Source organism: Pelophylax lessonae (genome assembly GCF_965119305.1).
Source record: "Pelophylax lessonae genome assembly, chromosome: 3".
Classification (NCBI taxonomy): domain Eukaryota; kingdom Metazoa; phylum Chordata; class Amphibia; order Anura; family Ranidae; genus Pelophylax; species Pelophylax lessonae.
Window position 1 is genome coordinate 640,543,371 of NC_138770.1, and position 20,466 is coordinate 640,563,836.

The window sequence follows — 20,466 nt, forward strand, 5'->3', positions numbered from 1 at the left end:
TCCGGGTCCCATGCAGGGCATCTGCTATGCTGCCTACTGAATGAAGTTGCCTGCTCAGCATTCATTCAGAAACTGCAAGCATTCTCTGAATGGTGACCATACTGAGCTTCCTGTCTTCAGTAAGCAGTAGAGAAGCCCATTACAATGGTTTTCAGCTTCCAGGGGGAATCTGCCAGGTATGGTGTTTACATGGTTACATTAGTCCAGGCAAGACCAATGTCATTATGTAAAAACATCCATACCAGGAATTAATCTTTAAGAAAATACAGTGAGGGAAAAAAGTATTTGATCCCCTGCTTTTTTTGTAAGTTTGTCCACTGACAAAGAAATGATCAGTCAATAATTTAATGGTAGGTTTATTTTAACAGTGAGAGACAAAAAAACAACAAAAATATCCAGAAAAACACATTTCAAAAAGTTATAAATGCATTTTAATTTTAAATGGGTGAAATACGTATTTGATCCCCTATCAGTCAGCAAGATTTCTGGCTACTAGGTGTCTTCTATACAGGTAATGAGCTAAGATTAGGAGCACTCTCTTAAAGGGGGTGCTGCTAATCTCAGCTTGTTACCTGTATAAAAGACACCTGTCCACAGAAGCAATCAATCAAATTCCAATCTCTCCACCATGGCCAAGACCAAAGAGCTGTCCAAGGATGTCAGGGACAAGATTTTACACCTACTCAAGGCTGGAATTGGCTACAAGACCATCGCCAAGCAGCTTGGTGAGAGAGTGACAACAGTTAGGGCGATTTTTCACAAATGGAAGAAACAGAAAATAATCTCCCTTGGTTCGGGGCTCAAAGCAAGATCTCACGTCGTGGAGTTTCAATGATCACGAGAACAGTGAGGAATCAGCCCAAAACTACACGTGAGAATCTTGTCAATGATCTAAAGGCAGCTGGGACCAAGAAAACAATTGGTAACACACTAGGCCGTGAAGAAATTAAATTCTGCAGAGCCCGCAAGGTCCCCCTGCTCAAGAAAGCACATGTAAATGGCCCGTCTGAAGTTTGCTAATGAACATCTGAATGATTCAAAGAAGAACTGGGTGAAAGTGTTGTGGTCAGATGAGACCAAAATCGAGCTCTTTGGCATCAACTTAACTTGCAGTGTTGAACCTCCTTCCCTCAGCCAGAGCATGAACAATGGGTCGTGGATAAGTATTCCAGCATGACAACGACCCAAAACACACAGCCAAGGCAACAAAGGTGTGGCTCGAGAAGCAGCACATTTAGGTCCTGGAGTTGCCTAGCCAGTCTCTAGACCTTAATCCCATATAAAATGTGCGGAGGGAGCTGATGGTTCGAGTTAGCAAACGTCAGCCTCGAAACCTTAATGACTTGGAGAGGATCTGCAAAGAGGGACAAAATCCCTCCTGAGAGGTGTGCAAACCTGGTGGCCAACTACAAGAAATGTCTGACCTCTGTGATTGCCAACAAGGGTTTTGCCACCAAGTACTGTCATGTTTTGCGAAGGGGTCAAATACTTATTTCACTTGTTAAAATGCAAATCAATTTATATCTTTTTTTTAAATGTGTTTTTCTGGATTTTTTGTTGTTATTCTGTCTCTCACTGTTAAAATAAACCTACCATTAAAATTATAGACTGATCATTTCTTTGTCAATGGGCAAATGTACAAAATCAGCAGGGGATCAAATACTTTTCTTTCCCTCACTGTATGTAAAAAATTAATATAAATTTCCTTTATCAAAGCCATTTTAGTACACGGAAGGGACCATTTAGAACAGGGGTCTCCAAACTTTTTAGTACAAGGGCCACATCATATATTTTAGAGATATTCATGTGCCCAAAAAAGTTCCCATCAGAGTCCCCCATACATTAAAGTAACCATCAGAGGCCCTCTTACGTCAAGGTTCACATAAGAGTCCCCGCTACTGGTTATGTGATAAGATGAGGCACTGATATCTTGAGTAATGTATAATTCAGCTTTACTTGCACAGGAGAACAGCACACGTGTGAGAACAGCCTTGGAAGAGACAGAAGAGGAAAAAAAGACAAAAAAAATACTTCCTTTCCGTGCAGAATATACAAGCATAAATACAGAAGCTAGTATATCACTACAGCGCCATCTATAGTTCGGAGTGCATAGTACATGCAATTGCACTTCCAGTAACTCCTACATAACAGTCTACATCAGAGTCCCCCGGCACATGGGCTTGTGTTGAAGTGGAGACTGTGACGGTGGTGGGTATCAGACACCTGGCCTTCTCATCCAACTCGTGATCAAAGACCAGGCAATTTCACACCCTGCCGTCACTTGCGTAACAATGCCACTCTCAGCTGCACCCGGAACACAGATTGTTCAGCTTGCGGGACCACAGTCTAGATGCCAGCAGGCTGAGAGCGATTGTCACCGGGCTAATTTAGCAATTAACCCTTTCTCTGCCAACACCGCTACATTATGATGAGCCCAGAGGAAGCTCGTAATTGTAGAAATACCAATTATGACTTTAGAATAATCATCTGTAACACGCGCTGTCACAGCAGACAGGAGTGTCCAGAGGATTTATTCTACACAGTAGCGCTCTTTCAAGAGGCAGGTTCTTTGGTTAGCTTGCGTTAAGAGCTTAGAGACAAAATTAACACTTTTCAAAATAAGGTTTAATTATAAAAAAGGTTAAAATTGGTGCAAATAAAAATATTTACAGAAAAATGGATTACAAAGAAATAGAGACACAATTCAGCAATTAGAAGAATAGATAAAGAATTAGAAATAAAAATACTTGCAGCCAATGTCCTTGTATTATCAGAGTTCCAGAAGCTGAGCATGTGTGATCGGTTCTTCCCTTGAGCGAGGTTATTGCTTGATGTTAAAATGAGAACTGAGAAACTCATTAGCTTCTCTCTTTTTCTCTGACCCGCAGGGGGTGTCACCAGAGGTCCTTGACCAATAATCACTGGGGCCATGAGGCTCAGAACATACCAAGGAACCTCCCGCTTAGACAGATTTATAACCAAATTCATATCTTGAAATATGTAAGGGTTACATTCTTTAAACTGCTACTTTATAACTCAGCATGTTATTTGCGTTCAAGCGATTTCAAACATGAATATATCTATCATATAGGAAATATCTTATCGCTCTTTTCTATCCTATGTGCGATAGGGGGATCATGCATGGTCTCGTTTCGTTCAGTATTTTATTTGGCATTCAAATATATACTTTCTAGAGACATATCTTAGCTGTGTTTACAATTATGAATTTGTGCGTGAATGTATTACAGTTCTAATGACCATCTGGGCTGTGTTTCATTTACGACCCAGCCAGGTCAGTCTTAATGGCTTGCTGTTTATGACCCGGCCTGTACATCTGCCAGGCTTCCTGTCTACTGAGATAACAGCTCTATTGAAGCTCGCATACTAATGTTATGTGACCCAGGGATTAATTAGCTGGAGGAGAGAGAGGGGGGGGAGAAAAATATCTCGGAGTACACATTTGCTTGCTAGACTGTGTTACTGGACAACATGGATGCCCGTGGTGACAAAATGGTGTCCCAGCGCACGATACCATTACAGAGACCATAGCCTCTGTTATATTACTTTAATCCTCAATCTGTACACATTAAGGATATGCACTGACCCCATCTGTGGGCCAGATTAAATCTTGTAGCAGGCTAGATTGGGCCTGTGGGCTGTAGTTTGGAGACTACGCATTTAGAGTATATATTAAAAAAAAAAAAAAAAGAGCATGTGCCCACCTCATTAGACAATATTACCAAACTAACCAACCCTATAGCACGCTGCTAAGCCCCATAATGAAAGATATATTTAAAGCAGTAGTTCAGTCTGAAACTAGCTAACTCTAAATCTACTTGCAGCCACATTCTAAGACTAATCAATCTAACCCTGTAAAGCAAACATCATTAAACATACCTTTTCTGCAGCTGATCCGGTCCCACGCTGAGCTGTGTATGCATGTGCAGGAGGGGCAGCCAGCAACGGAAGTCCCAAAGTAAGTCTATGGGTGAGGTCACTTCCCTGGCATTTCCCAGTCGTTGTCGGCTGTCTCTTCCACAGCATCTGCCACTGGAGACAAGACCGGATGGGCTGCAGAAATGGTTTGTATAGCGATTTTTGCTTTACAGGATTTGTCTTCGAATGTAGCTGCCAGTAGTTAGTTTTAGGCTGAACTTCTTTTTGCTACATATGTACCTAGCTGCTGGAGGACTGCGAACCCCTTTTATAAAAAAAAATAAAAATTCAGTGAGAGGATTTAGTTTTTCTCAGATTCTAACAGGGTTATGTCATCTGTCCTTATGAAATACAAACGGTGCTTACTGTCGTCGTTTCAAGGAAGCTCAAAAAATGTTCCAAAATAAAAAGAAAGCTATGGCGGGCAACTCGTCATCTTATATATTTCATCGCCTTGGCCCACTAGGACTAGGAACATGCCATGTTTGAACATTTTAGTACCATCAGAGCCTGATGCTGCCAGAATAAAGTACACTGCCAATGTAAGGACAGACACGGAACTGGGCTGCAGTTAGATGAGACTTGTTCTGCTCTCTCTGATAGCTCGCCAGGGCAAACATTTAACAGGTTTGGCAGTCGAGAGCTTGAGCTGGCCGGCATAACTAGAGTATTGTATGAAAGCGTGAAGGAAATCTTACTAAATAAAGAGCACGACATTTATTTGCTTCATGTATGTAATTACTGGAAAAATTGATCCCACTTCCAAACAACTCCAAAAAGAAAACACCAGGCCTGACCTGACCGTGGCTAAGAGGACTGGCTTCTATTTTCAGCCTCTACACTGTGCCGTGAGTGATGCAAAAATAAAATTTATGGTTCATCACTGGCCAGGTCCCAGAAGCCAATGGGCACAATAAATAAAATTGAACTGGCATCTTTTTTTCGAGCTTGTTGCAATCAGTAAATTTTTGGGCATCATGCCTTAAAGGGATATTAAACAGCAGCTGATTTAATCACTTACTATGTATACAGCTTCTTTATCTTTTAATCCTTGCCTATGTTCCAGTTTAAGCTGGTGCCATGACGGCTGCCCCAGGTTTCTTGTTTCAGAGTAGCTCCTTTCTCTTGGAGCATTCTATGGAACTAGCCTTGTATATACAGTGGGGAAAATAATGATTTGATCCCCTGCAGATTTTGTAAGTTTGTCCACTTACAAAGAAATTAAGGATCTATGATTTTTATCATAGGTGTATCTTGAATGATAGAGAGAATATCAACCAAAAATCCAGAAAAAAACACGATACAAATGTTATAAATTGAGTTGGAGTTCGGTGAATAAAATAAGTAAGGAACATCAGGGAATGGGCTACAAGACCATCAACACGAAGCTTGGTGAGAAGGAGACAACTGTTGGAGCAATTATTCGCAAATGGAATAAAGGCAAAATAACCATCAATCGCCCTGTGGCTCGAGCTCCGTGCAAGATTTTGCCTAATGGGGTAAGGATGATCATGAGAAAAGTGAGGGATCAGCCCAGAACTACATGGGAGGAGCTTGTTAATGATCTCAAGGCAGTTGGGACCACATTCACCAAACAAACCATTAGTAACACAATATGCCACCATGGATTAAAATCCTGCAACGCCCACAAGGTTCCCCTCCTCAAGAAGGCACATGTACACTACAGGCCCCATCTGAAGTCAGCCAATGAACATCTAAATCAGTGGTTCTTAACCTCGTTGGAGGTACTGAACCCCACCAATTTCATATGCGCATTCACTGAACCCTTCTTAATTGGAAAAATAAAATATGATTTTTTCAAATTCAAAACCTAGGTATATATTTAGGTATATATTTATACATAGGTGCACAAAATGAACAAAATCATTAAAGAACAAAACCATTAAAAACATGATTTTCACACAAAAACAAAAACATAATAATGAATATTTACTGCAAATCAGTGTGACTTCTGCTGTTGTCTTTCAGAGACCAGTTCAGAAATGACCTCCGCCGAACCCACGAAACTGACTCACCGAACCCCTGGGGTTCGATCGAACCCAGGTTAAGAACCACTGATCTAAATGATTCAGAGAAGGATTGGGAGAAAGTGATGTGGTCAGATGGGACCAAAATTGAGCTCTTTGGCATTAACTCGCTGTGTTTGGAGTAAGGAAAATGATGATTATGACCCTAAGGTCATAAGCTCCAAGCTTGAAGCTCCAAAAGGCTGCTGGAGAAAAAATTAAATTATGCTCTGTGGAGATGGTTCACATCTCTACTCCAAGTCCCCTGAAGCCAAATGCCTGAAGCTCAAATAAGTTCTGGAGTTTTTTTGGCAGCTTGAATCCGGCAGATTTGAGCGTTTTTTTTTCTCATATAAATTAATAGAGACGTGCCATTTGCGCGTCCTTGTGGGTTATTTTCTGCTCAAATAAAAGTTGTAAAACATAAAATATCAATAATATTTAAATACATAAATGTAAACTAAATTCACAAATAACTAAAACGCATCATAAGTAAAGAAAATTACGTTAGGAGGGGAACCCCTGGGAGAATCAAAAATGGAGAAGGATCTGGGAGTATTGGTGGATGATAGACTAGGCAACAGCATGCAATGTCAAGCGGCAGCTGCCAAAGCCAGCAGAATATTAGCATGCATAAAGAAAGGGATGTATTCCAGAGATAAGACTATAATCCTTCCACTTTATAAAACTCTGGTCCGACCGCATCTGGAGTATTCTGTCCAGTTCTGGTCACCAGTCCTCAGAAGGGATGTGTTGGAGCTGGAGAGGGTCCAGAGAAGGGCAACTAAACTAATTAGGGGATTGGAGGACCTTGATTATGAGGAGCGTCTGCAATCGCTTGATTTATTCTCCCTGGAGAAGAGACGCCTGAGGGGGGACATGATAGCAATTTTTAAATATCTCAATGGGGATCTAGGCTTAGAAGAAAAGCTGTTCAGTCGCAGGGATTGCATGAGGACTCGGGGGCATACATTGCGATTAGAGGAGAAGCGTTTTAACCTCAGGCAACGTGGGGGGTTCTTTACTGTTAGGGCTACAAGATTGTGGAATTCTCTACCACAAGAGGTGGTTTCTGCAGGTAATATGGTGGCTTTCAAAAGACTTCTAGACGTACATCTCAAGGATCAGAACATTCAGGGGTATGCGAGATGATTACAGCCACACACACCTACACAGGTTGAACTGGATGGACTATTGTCTTTATTCAACCTCACCTACTATGTAACTATATGTAATTAATATGTAATAATAAAACAATTATAATTGTTATATCCACAATTATAATGCCCCTGTCTCAGCTTCAGCTATGTCCCCCATTTTTAAGGTCTCACGCACAGATGCAATCTGTGCATCCACCAGCGCCTTTTCATGCGCAGCTACAGGAGTGGAGGAATCATCCTCACTATTTGAGAACTCAGGGCACGTGGTCGCAGACCCAGCAGAGTGACCCCTGTCCGCGGCGGCCAAATCAGACACTGGATCTGAGGAGACAGATGAGGCGGAGGCGCTTTTTGCTAGCCTCTCGCCCAAAAACCACCTCCACCCAGGAAACAAAGGACTCCAGGACCACCGTCAGTGCATCAATGGATGGTTGGAACCCCAATGGCCCTGCAGCCTCTGAGAGGGGACCAGGTGTGGAAATATTCCCCAAGGACTCCATAAGTCAATTGGGGGACCACACAAAGAAAAGGTGTAAAAAACACTGCTAAGGGACACCCTGACCACTCCGGCAGCACCACTCGGTCGCCAGTAACCGAGAACCTAATCGATCCTCAGTAGAGAGGACCCCACCAGATTCACCACCCAGTAGAAACAGGCACCGGCAGCCACCAGGATAATCTGCACTCCATGTGCGGTGATCAGGAAGTGAAAAGATCGAGGAGTCAGCACCAGGGGATGAGGAAGGGGTCCCACCGCCGAAATTGCTGCCCATAGGGATCCACTGTCATGGCTGCCGCTATTTTCAATGGCATATTACCGCAAAATGGCCGCCGGACTACACAAACATGGCCACTGTGCATTGAGTGCACAGGCTACAGCAAAATGGCGGCACCATGAGGCTCCCAGGGACCCAGGAGGGATCACTAGGGCTCAGAAAATGGGACAGGCAGGAAAGGGGGGCCCCCGGCAGGAGCCCCCACCAGGTACGCCCCACAAACGATTGCCCAGTCGCCGGCGGCACACCTCCCTGCCCCCATCGCCAGCACAGCACCCTGCCCCCGTCCCAGTAGGTGGACCAGGCCACACCACAGCCCCAGCGCAAGTGAAAGATAAGACTCTGCTACAGCCTCTCAACCTTGTGGTTTGCTACAAGGTTACATTGTTACAGTCTGACTGCTAGGGGACAGGAGACAAAGGAAATTCTTCCTTCTGCCTGCAGCAAAATTATTACATCATTCTCCTAGAATGCACCTCAACCTAGGTCATATATGTATAATATTCCCATCACACATTCCCAGGTAGGACAAGTAATAAGCAGATGCTGCAGTGACTATCAGAGTCCTGAGGTTACACATGTATTACATGTCTGGCGAAGAGGTTAATGCATGGCTCCAATACTTTGCACTTTAACACTGTGATGTGATCACTGAATAAACACTTGTACTTCATTAAAAGAATATGTAAACCCCAAATTTCCCCTTCCGGATATGTGCCTGTTGTACATGTACTTGTAGGAGAAAGTATCCTGTCCTCTTTGTATTGCTTCCTTTGTGTGAAATCCCTGGTGTTCCTGCCAATCTCTCTGCTTTCCTAATTCAAATTGACCACACTAAGCATGATAGAACAGTGTGGTCAGTTCCCTAGTTGTGCTGGGAACTCAGCCTGCTCTCCTCCAATGATCAGACTTGTCCAGACACCCCCCCCCCACACACACACACCCCCTGTAGAGCTATTTGCTGTAAAGATCAGTGTGAGGGTTTACAAAAACTTTAACTAACTGCCGCCCGTAGGACATCCATGGACGTCCTCGGGTTTCAGTAGTTATACCAGGATGATGCCTAAACCTACAGGCATCATCCCTGTATGGATGTTTTCAGCCAACGAATTCCTTTGTAGCAGAAGTGATTCTGCGGGAAGCGGAAGGGGGTTCCACCCCCTCCTACTGCCGCCGCCTCTCTCAGGCTCTACCATCCTATTGCGGAGCCTGGGAGCGATGCAGCCGGCGGTGATTTCTGCACTGAACAGAGAGAGAGGAATGGATGTCGCACCTCTCTCGCTCTTTAACCCCGGAAACTAAGAGAGATGAGTAATAATAAAGTGTAAATCCCCCCAAAAAAAAAAAGTGTAAAAAAAAAATAATTTATATAAAAAAAAAAATAATAATTTATAATTTAAAAAATTGAAAACGCCTCTGTCCCACCATGCTTACGCGCAAATGCAAACGCATACGCAAACAGTGATCACACCAAACGCAAGGTATTGTCACCAACGTCAGAGCGAGGGCAATTAATTCTAGCATCAGACCTCCTGTAGAAGTCTAAACTGATAACCCGTAAAGGCATTTAAAGCCTCGTCTATGGAGAATTTAAAGCACCATAGTGTGCCGCCATTCCAGGGGCAGACACAATTTTAAAGCGTGACATGTTAGAAATTTACTCGGCGTAACATCATCTTTAAAGCTCGGTTCACATATTGGCGCCGCGCGATTCCCGTCACTTCCAATGGTACCCCAAACGCAGAGCGGTTTTGCCGCGATTGACACCCGACTAATCGCGGTAAAATTGCACACACAGAATCCCGGGATGCCTGTCACCCTAAAGAAGTTCTTTTACTGTTTTTGAGCGACAGGCGTTCCACGATTCTGATGACGCGATTTTACCTCGATTCGTCGGGGGGCGACAATCACAGCAAAATTGGGATGCCACTGGAAGTGATGGGAATTGCGTGGGAGTCCCACGATTTGCTGTGATTTAAATTGCAGTAATTCTGCCTGCGATCTGGGAGGCCAATATGTGAATGTTGAACCTCAAATTATACAAAAAAAATGGGCTAGCTTTTCTGTTTTTTTTTTTTTTAAATTCGCTGAAGTTTATTTTTTCCAAAAAAGTTCCATTTGAAAAATGGCTGCACAAATACCGTGTGACATATAAAAATTGCAACACCCACCATTTTAATCTATATATAATATTTGGGGGTTCTAAGTAATTTTCTAGCAAAAAACAGTAGATTTTTACATGTGGCATTGAAGTGTCAGAATTGACCCGGATACAAAGTGTTTAATGATCTTTGGTGTGTTGGCAAAACATAATTTAGTCTACATCAAGAATGGATGGCCCTTTAGGGGCGTCTGGTGTTTTTTTTTTTTTTTTACTGCCTCTAAGTGCCGGGTCACACTTGTGCGATGCGGGAAGGCTGCGAATTCGCAGCCTGTTCCCGCATCGTAAACGCACATCTGGCAGTTCACACTGCCATATGCGATACGCTGGGGGTGTCAATGAAATGTTAACGACACACCCAGTTTGATCGCATATCGCAGTGCGATCTGACAGTTCGCACAGGATCGGATCGCATAAGTGTGAACCACTGTGCGATCCGATCCTGATGCGGCTGAAAAAATGCCTCATGTGCGTGTTTGGTGCGGGTGCAGTGCGAATTTAGCCATACAAAGTGTATGGCTGAATTCGCACTGCACATCCGATCGCATGTAATGAAGCAGCAGTGCGCTCCGATATTACATGCGATCGCCGCACACGCGGAAGTGTGAATTACCTACCCCGTGAGAAATGCCTACCCTCGTCACTTCCTGTCAGGAACAGCTGAGCAGCAGTGCGCATGCTCACAGCCCCGGATACGTAATGTAACAGATGAGGAGCTGACTAGTACGCATGCACGGAGGGAATGAAATTATCACGGCAGTGTGTGTAAGCGGCGGTTACATTAAAACAGCTGTGCTGCAATATGAGTCATCTCCGCTCCTGTCCCTGGCACTTCCCTGATCTTGGCTAGTAAATATAAAAGCGGCTCTCTGCTCCGTGATTTATCTTTTCATACACCCGCCGCCGCTTTTATATTTACTAGCCAAGATCAGGGAAGTGCCAGGGACAGGAGCGGAGATGACTCATATTGCTGCACAGCTGTTTTAATGTAACCGCCGCGTTACACACACTGCCGTAATCATTTCATACCCTCCGTGCATGACGTAGGTGCACCGGAAGTGACGAGGGTAGGCATTTCTCACGGGTAGGTTTTTCTCACGGAACACCGGCACTAAACGTTCCTCCATGTTAGCCTGTGTGTCCATGCACACATAAACTTTCAGAGGAGTTTGGAGGCATGAGCATTTAGGGGCAGTAAAAAAAAAAAAAAGGGGGGGGGGGGGGGGACTGCCTGTGCGTCCCGGAACAGAGGTAGTTTGGCTGAAAAAATGCGGCTAAAAAGCATGCTACGGCATTTAGTCCTGTTTTTATGCTGTTTTACAGCCAAACCACCTCTTTTTCAGGACATACAGTTGCTTTTTTTTTTTTTTTCCGACCTCAACGCTCATGCCTCCAAACCCATCTGAAAGTTTATGTTTGCATGTTTGGTGTTTTAAGATTTTAAAACCACTAACGTGGAAAAACACTATTCAAAAACTTGGCTTAAAGCGTGTTTTAATGCTGCTTTTTCCTGACAGCAGGTCCTGTGTGCATAAGCCCTACAAGGTGGAGTCGTTTTGAATAATTATCATTGCCCATAGAACTGCATTGTGGGATGTGGAAGGCAATGTGCTTACTGCCCCATGCTCAGAGGATTTCAAAAGAAAGCAGAGGCATAATGGGGATAAGGTCATGAATTCTTCAGCTAAGATGTGCCTCCTGTAAGCTACAGGCAGACTTCACCGCTCAGCGCAATATGCTTTAAATGGTTAAAAAGGAATGAATACCTTCCTAAGTAAGGTGACATTTTCGATGTAAGAAATGTAGCGGACACTGAAGCACATCTGCTTTTGACCACCTAAAGGGCAATAGTGCTCTTTTGCAAACGAAGAACAAATTAATAAATTAGCTGAAGCTGACATTCCCACACTCTTGTCCATATGTGCGATCGTCACAAGTGCTGACGTTCCCCAAGAACACATCGCAAGACATTACAGTGCCGGATGTCAGCGGGAGTAATTGTGTGTGGCACGGAGCACACCCCTCTAACTGCAGCAGGCTCGTGTCCTCATGTGTGTTCTCAATGGCTTGCAGGCTTTCATCTGCAGAGTGACTTCTCTAACTTTCCACCCTGAAATAAATAACTAATAAGCCGTGTCTGTTACACTCTGTGTGCAAAGAGAAAGGTGATGTAAAGGTGCTGCGCTTCTAAGAAACCATCTACATGTCATCGCTATTCCACAACCTTTCTATGACAGACATGTTTTCTTAATAAAAAATGAATAGTGTATTCCATGTTTTTTGATACACATGTAAAAAAAAAAAAGATCCATTCACATCTACCTGATCAATTGTGTTGCTTTATATTGCACATTACACTATTCATTTCAATGGGCTGCCAAAAAAACAAAACTGATCATAAATTCCGATGCTTGCTTTAGGGTGGTTTCATTCCCTCCTTACCTACTGGGTTCATCTGAAATACTGACATGTAAAGCCTCGTACACACACAACGATTATCGACCAACCGATCGGCCGTCTTTTGTCCAGTATTGTTGGTTGAAATGTGCTCTAGACTGCACACGAATTTTCTCGGCCAACAAAAACCAACTTCAGAAGTGATGTCATGTTCTGGTTTACTTTCCGTGTGTTTTTTCTTCTCTGAGCATGCCCAGTCTTGCTCATCAGATTTTTGTCTGCCGAAATCTGTACTGACTGACGGAAAATTGGCCGTTCTGTTGACGGCCAACAAAAATTTTATAGCCTGCACACCAGATTTTGTTCGGCCGAAAAGTCGGAGTCGGTTGTCGGAAGCATCATACTAACAAGCCGAAAATCGGCCGATCGGACGTTGGCCGAAAATTCACGGCCAACAATCGTTGCGTGTGTACGAGGCATAAGTACAAAGATCATACCTAGATTTTTTTTGGAAGCAACTTGCTATGTTCCTTTTATATACTGAGATTTTCACACTCTAATTTAAGTCTATATTCACAGCTATCATTTTTAAGAAGGCAATGAGCCTGCTGCCAGGAGCCGCCCAAAATCAATGACAGGCTGAAATATACTTTGGCTGTACGCACATCCAACTGGTGGTACTAAAGGGCTATATGCTCTGAGGGCCAGTTCCCACCATAGAAACGCAGTCCGGATGCGTTCCAGATGCTTTTCTTCCAGTAAGTTTTTGATGCATTTTTTGGTGCAGTCCAGTGCACCGCCCTCTTTTTTCTTAACATTTAATAAGGATATGTGTTCCAGTGTGTTTTTGGTGCATTTCAGTGTGTTTTACAGCGTTCCAGTACAGTTCAGTGCAGGAAAAATGCAGCACGTTCTACATTTTTTTCTGGAACTGGAACGCACTAGAACTGCAAGCACTGGTGTGAACTATGCCACTGGAAACCATATAATCTACTTTCCATGCATTTTTGGTGCAGAAAAAAAATGCACTGGGCTGCATGTGGTGTGAACTGGCCCTCAATGTTCTGTAATCAGGGCATACGTCCCTCTGCATATAGCAGCTGCACATTCCAACCTGTCAGTTTTACAAATAATGCTGACATAATGCAGCATTTCTGTACACACTAAAATTACATAAATATTGCTGCGCCAAGTGAAAATTAATAAAAGTGCATATTCAAAATAAACAATATTAAACTTATTAAAAGCAAATCAATGCAGATAATAGGTGCAATAAAGTGCAAAAAAGTCCCAATATCCCAGGAAGTCCTGTTACTACGATCTGTCTGCCGTTTCCAGCCCGCACTGCTTAAGTGCAAGAGAATGGGAGTTTATTTGTCCTTTTGATTTTCCAATAAAAGCTTTAAAACCGAGAGCGTTAGATCCTATCTCTCCTTTATTTTTCTGCTGAGTACTGCTGTGATCCCTATCGCACTCGGAGGGCAGTTAAAGTGGAAGAAGTGGAGTATATAGGCTGCTGATCTAAACGATATCTATGCATGTATGACTTCCTTGGAGTCTATCCTTGAGGTGAGCTGCTATTCTGGCACCAGTCACCAGGAGCACATGTGTTGAGTGTGGAGCACTGTGGCACTTTAATTACAGAACGCAGATGAAGATTAAGATCTTTTTGAATTGATTTTTAGTTATTTATTCACTGATCCTTGGGTTTTATTATCCAATATTCACTTGATCACTGATATTGGGACTTTTTTGCACTTTATTGCACCTATTATCTGCATTGATTTGCTTTTAATAAGTTTAATATTGTTTATTTCGAATATGCACTTTTATTAATTTTCACTTGGCGCAGCAATATTTATGTAATTTTATTCATTGGTGTTTTGTGTATTGCACTGATTGCATGCGGCCTTGTGCGTTTATTTATTGATTCACTTTATTTACACATACGGTTTGCGCTGATTATAGTACTTATTATTATTTCTGTACACACTACCTGTGCCTCCCGTGATCCAAAATATACTCAGTTTTTGCACCGTAAGGGTAAATGAGCCAGTCAGTGCACATGATGTCTAAAGCTAAAGTTCAGGCAAGTGATACTCTTTTAGCTCAGAGCAAACTGTCCCTACAATAAAAAGGGCAGTTGGCTGCATCTCCTGCCCAAGCTGAAAGTTACCAGCCCTTTCCTAATACATAAGTATCACACTTCTTCAGTACCATAACCAAGATATTTTCACATAAAGGAGGTCAAGCTGTAGGAGAGTAAGAAACCATACCTGCACTCCGCAGATTGGGGTCTAGGCCTGGCATCTCCTTGGCAGCATCTGGACTAACGCTATAGATGGATGCACCCGCTTCATTGGTAATGCTGCAAAAAATAAAAATAAAAATCAGAAGCCATCAATTATATTGAAGTGAGGTCATTGTATACAAAGCTTGGTCACAGTCAGAGTAACCTTTAAACGGTCAGTCCATGTAAAAGCAATATGTAGTGATAGCGGAGGAAGGTGGGTTTGGACAGGCCCATGGTATCCTATATGTTTCTGATATTTTAACAGTTAAATCCACTGACTATGCTCCTGCCCACCATTGTGTGCTGCAGCTGCTCCATTCTCCAAAAGAGAAAATACAATAATCCAGCAGGGAAAGTGTGAAGCCCTCATAATGGTGACAGCAGACAGAGAAACCCAAGCACAGAGAAGTCAGCATTAAAGACACCAATTAGATATTACAAACTAGAGCTGCACGATTCTGGATGAAATGAGAATCACAGTCTTTTGCTTGGAATAAAGATCATGATTCTTGGTGTAACATCATCTTTCACATTATACAAAAAAATTGGGCTAACTTTACGTTTTTTGTTTTTTTTTTAATTCATTAAAGTGTATTTTTTTCCCCAAAAAAATTGCTTTTGAAAGACCGCTGCGCAAATACCGTGTGACATAAAATATGGCAACAACCGCCATTTCATTCTCTAGGGCAGTGGTTCTCAACTCCGGTCCACAGGACACACTAACAGACCAGGTTTGCAAGATAACTGAAATACATCACAGGTGACATAATTTGCTGCTCAGTGATTGCAGTTCTCTAGTCGGCATCTCCTCAAGTTAATACTTAAAAATCTGGCCTGTTAGTGGGTCCTGAGGACTGGAGTTGAGAACCACTGCTCTAGGGTCTCTGCTTAAAAAAAAATATATATATATATATATCTATATATAATGTTTGGGGGTTCTAAGTAACTTTCTAGCAAAAAATACACATTTTTAAGTGTTTGTAACCTTGGGTTGGGATATGCTGCCAGCCCCTCTCTTGTATTCAGCTATAACACACTATATAAGTGTATGTGGGAAAACAAAGCTTCTAAATACCATTTTTGCAGATTTGTTCAGGCCAGTCACGTGACTCCCGGGCGTTCTTTAAGTCCGATCCAGGGCTACAGCATGAGGAGCCGAGAACTCCCGCTGACATTATCTGGGAGGTCACGTGAACGCTGTGCTGGCCGCTCGGCTCCTCCTGCTGTAGCCCTGGATCGGACTAGAAGAGCGGCTGGGAGTCACGTGACTGGCCTGCAGATATCTACAAAAATGGTATTTAGAAGCTTCGTTTTCCACATAAACTTATATAGTGTGTTATAGCTGAATACAGGAGAGGGGCTGGCAGTCATTTTTTTAAATGGTTAAATTAAAACAAATAGCGGCAGGAGGGGAGGGGCAGCGCACGCACACACGCACGTACGTACACACAGATACACACACACCTGACAGGCAGGTGGGGGGGGGGGGGGAGACACAGGACTGAGCGGATGATGGAGACACGTATCCTGACCACAATCTCATAGCTCAGCAGCCATTATCAACATGGTCTGCTTTCAGGGGGGAAGTCAGGACCAGTCCGCATCAAACAGGTATTGTAGGAGATACAAAGGGGTAATTGAAAAAAACAAAAGCACTATACTACAGCTTGCACATTAACCACTTTAGCTCCGGAAGGTTTACCACCTTAATAACCAGGTCATTTTTTGCTATACGGCACTGCGTTACTTTAAGTGAAATTGCGCAGTTGTGCAACGTTGTACCCAAATAAAATTGATGTCTTTTTTTCCCGCAAGTAGAGTTTTCTTTTGGCTGTATTTGATCACCTCTGCGGTTTTTATCGTTTGCGCTATAAACAAAAAAAGAGCGACAATTTTGGGAGAAAAAAAAATATTGTTTTTACTTTCTGCTATAAAACATTCCCAATAAAAAAAAATTAAATTTTTTTCACTAATTTAGGCCAATATGTATTCTGCTACATATTTTTGGTAAAAAAAAAAAAAATCCTAATAAGCGTATATTGATTGGTTTGTGCAAAATTTATAGCCTTTTGCCTAGTAATGGTGGCGATCAGCGACTTTTAGCGAGACTGCGACTTTGCAGGGGACAAATCTGACACTAAGTGACACTTTTTGGGGGCCAGTGACACCAATATAGTAATCAGTGCTTAAAATATGCACTGTTACTTTACTGACACTGGCATTGTGTAAGAATTGCACAGAGCAGCCCCGAACCTCCTCTTATCGGGTCCCCTCCTCTTCTCCGTGTATGACCATAGGAATCCACTTTCTACCCTGGCACACCTGTGGGCTCGATCCTAAGCTGCGCTGCCTGTGCCCATAGACACAGACAGCGCTGCTCGACCCCTTCCCCTGCTCCCTTGTCACAGGATTTGTCTGACAGCAATGACAGCCAGTGAGAAATGGAAGCCTGTGAGACCAGCAAGTGAAAGGAGAGAACAGCTGCAGACAGTCAGAGCACTGGTGTCACGGAACCATGAACCAGACGTACAACAACAGATAAGTGAAAATAAGAAGGCTTTATTGAAAATCAAGCTGTAAAGCAAAAGTCCAAACGGATGGCGAAACCGAGGCAGAGTCCTTGCGAAGCCAGAGGTCAGGAACCAGGAGGGTAGTCAGACGAAGCCAGGATCAGGAACCAGCAGGGTGGTCAGACGAAGCCAGGATCAGGAACCAGCAGGGTGGTCAGACGAAGCCAGGATCAGGAACCAGCAGGGTGGTCAGACGAAGCCAGGATCAGGAACCAGCAGGGTAGTCAGACGAAGCCAGGATCAGGGACCAGAAGCAGCAGCAGTCTTAGAAGCATGTGAACACAGGAGGACCAAGCAAGGAACTGAAGCCACAGACCTCCTATATATATATGAGCTAGGCATCCAGCTCCTCCCAGTGGGAAGGAGGAGCCGCAGGGTGGGAGGCTACAAGAAACCCAGAAACCAAGATGGCCGCCAGCACATGTCAAACGAAGGAGAACAGCAAGAAGGTAAGACCATGACAACTGGATCGGGTAACGACTCACTCACTCAGTGTTGAGGGGGGGAAACAATACTTTTACCTAAACATTTTTTTAACTTAATTTTTTATGCATAAAAGCACTTAAAAGAAGACCTGCCCCCACCCTCTGGCTTCCTGTGTACCGCTTCCCTGAACTTCCTGCTGGGAAACGCACCCAACTAACATGTATACTAGCCACCATATCAAATTCTTCAGAAATACATGTCATAATGCCTACGCTGCCTACAGAGCCGCTGTTAATCGTGAATTCAAAACAACCGTTATTGACCTGCAGACTTCATAGTACAACAATAGACACCAGTACAGGAATAGAGCTTTTAGGATGAATCCAGCAACTTGTACCTGCTTAGGTACAGCAGTCTCCAATTGCAACAATTTCTTCTCCAGTCTCAGCCTCGATGTTCCCAGGTGGAGTTACCCATTAAGCTGCTCATATTCGATTGGATTTCTCTGAATGTAAAATATCCATTACTTTCCCCCCGGTACTGTATACAGCCTGGATGGATGAATCTAACAAGTTACTGCTTGGCTCCTTCAATCAAAAGATGTTGGATGGAAGGGGGCCCGGTAGGGACAGCCCTCAAGCACATCTCACTACAATGGGCCTTTAAGTACAGCAGAAAACTAAACCTGAAATTCGGGCACTAAGATTTTAATGTAAATGTATTCCCTAATAGCACCAAATGCCTCTGTAACCCCAGATATTACCCTGTAGAAGTAGTAGCAACGTCATCGCTATGCTGGACATAGCCTGGGCAGACAGCAGAGGGCCAAGAAGCTATACCCATTAAAAGCTGCCTGCAAAAAAAACTACAAGAGGGGACGGAGACAAGACCAGTCCCCCTGCACAAGGAGAGAGAGAAGCGGTTAGCAGTCTTTATTACAGGAAGCTCCTGCACAGAGGGAAAGTCTCACACTGGAGTACTGCACGGATCTGGAAGAAATCCACAAATCACACCAAGATTCAATGAAAAATACACGACTCTTGTCATGACTTTAACCACTTGCCACCACAATACATATAGATATATCTATCTATATCTATCTATCTATCTATCTATCTCTAATGTTGCGGTTTGCAAGTGGTTTACCGGGGTTATGGCTGAAGCTGTCCACAATATTTTTTTTTTCAGCCGATGCCTGGCATTTTCAGGAAAGCAATCGGAGCGGCTCATTAGCCACTGAATCGCTTTCCAAAGCAGCAGGAAGTGGATTTCTTCTCCCCCCCCCCCCCCCCCGCCACTGTTTCTCAAACTTACTGCTTTCACCCGTGAAACAATCCAACAGTACGCCCGGCTGGTCACAGAGGTGAACAAAGACCAGATCGTCCTTGATCGCCTCCGTAACCTTGGAGGACTGGAGTGACATCATGACGTCACTTCTGGTCCAGGGTGGAAGTAAACATTTTTTTTTTCTAACGTAAAAGATCAACAAACAAAAAAAATCATATTTTTGATCTTCTGATGTTAAAGGTAAAAAGGAGAGCGATTGGGGTCTTTTCTTACCTCAAATCTCTCCATATAGAGGGCCTGTAATCCTTATTTCTATTACAAGGGATGATTACATCCCTTGTAATAGGAATAAAAGTGATCAAAAATATAAATAAATAAATGGACAGTGTAAAAAATAAATAAATAAAAGAAAGAAAAATGTAAAGCGCCCCCATTCATCTGTGCTCGCACGCAGAAGTGAACACATAAGTGAATCACACACGCATATATAAACGGTGTTTGCACCACACATAAGAGGTATAACCTGTAAAAAAAAGAGATTTTTTAAGTACTATATTTTGTGGCCATTCCACAAGCGTGTGCAATTTAAAAGCATGACATTTTAGGTACCGATTTACTTGGTGTAACATCATCTTTAATTTTTTCCCCCCAAAATTTTTTTTTTTAATCCATTAAATTTTATTTTTTCCAAACAAATGCATTTAAAAAAACCGCTGCGCAAATACTGTGTGTCAAAAAAAATTTCAATGATCCCCATTTTATTCCCTAGGGTCTCTACTATAAAAAAAAATATATATAATGTTTTGGGGTTATAAGAAATTTTCTAAAGTGCCAGAAAAGGCTTCAAGTGGTTAAACCTAGTGGTATTTTTTTTTTTTTTTTTTTACTTTAATTTAATACAGATAACTATCATATCAATGGGCATTTCATCTACTTTTCAAAATTCCATACACACATTTCAGTGACCTCAGAACCCCCCTTTACCCTCCTAAAGCTTTAACCAGTAGCTACCAAATAGCGAAAAGTTTCCCAGCAATGTTCTGTAAATGTCAGAAATCTCCTTTTCAGCGCTGTAATGAGAACAATAGCGCAAATATTTGTGAATGTTATGAGAAGTTAGGGTTTCTTATTCTATAAAGCAACAAAAAAAAAAAAAAAAGAAAAAGGGTGAACATGCAAGACGAAAAAGTCTAACGTTTCTGCTCCAAGTCATAAATTCACAGAATGGCCAATTTCCAGCCAAAACCTCCTGCTAAGGTCAAGAGAGAATGACACTCCGGCCTTAAACAGCCACAGGGTTTATGGATCTTACCCGATCCCAGAGGGACAGACGGACGCCAGCATATTGGCTGACACCGGGAACGCTGCCCATGGCAGGGATCGGAGTTACAGTAATGAATAGATGCAATCATCATCATGAACATCCATTCTGT

At 42.9% G+C, this 20,466-nt stretch overlaps 1 protein-coding gene across 1 annotated transcript in view; it reads right to left on the reverse strand.

Annotated features, from left to right (window-relative positions):
* SRBD1 (S1 RNA binding domain 1) overlaps positions 1-20,466 on the reverse strand; it is a 399,572-nt gene that overhangs the window by 197,135 nt on the left and 181,971 nt on the right. Inside the window, exon 16 of the mRNA XM_082249845.1 lies at positions 14,734-14,825. Coding sequence (XP_082105971.1) covers positions 14,734-14,825 — 92 coding nt within the window. The remainder of the gene's footprint in view (positions 1-14,733; positions 14,826-20,466) is intronic.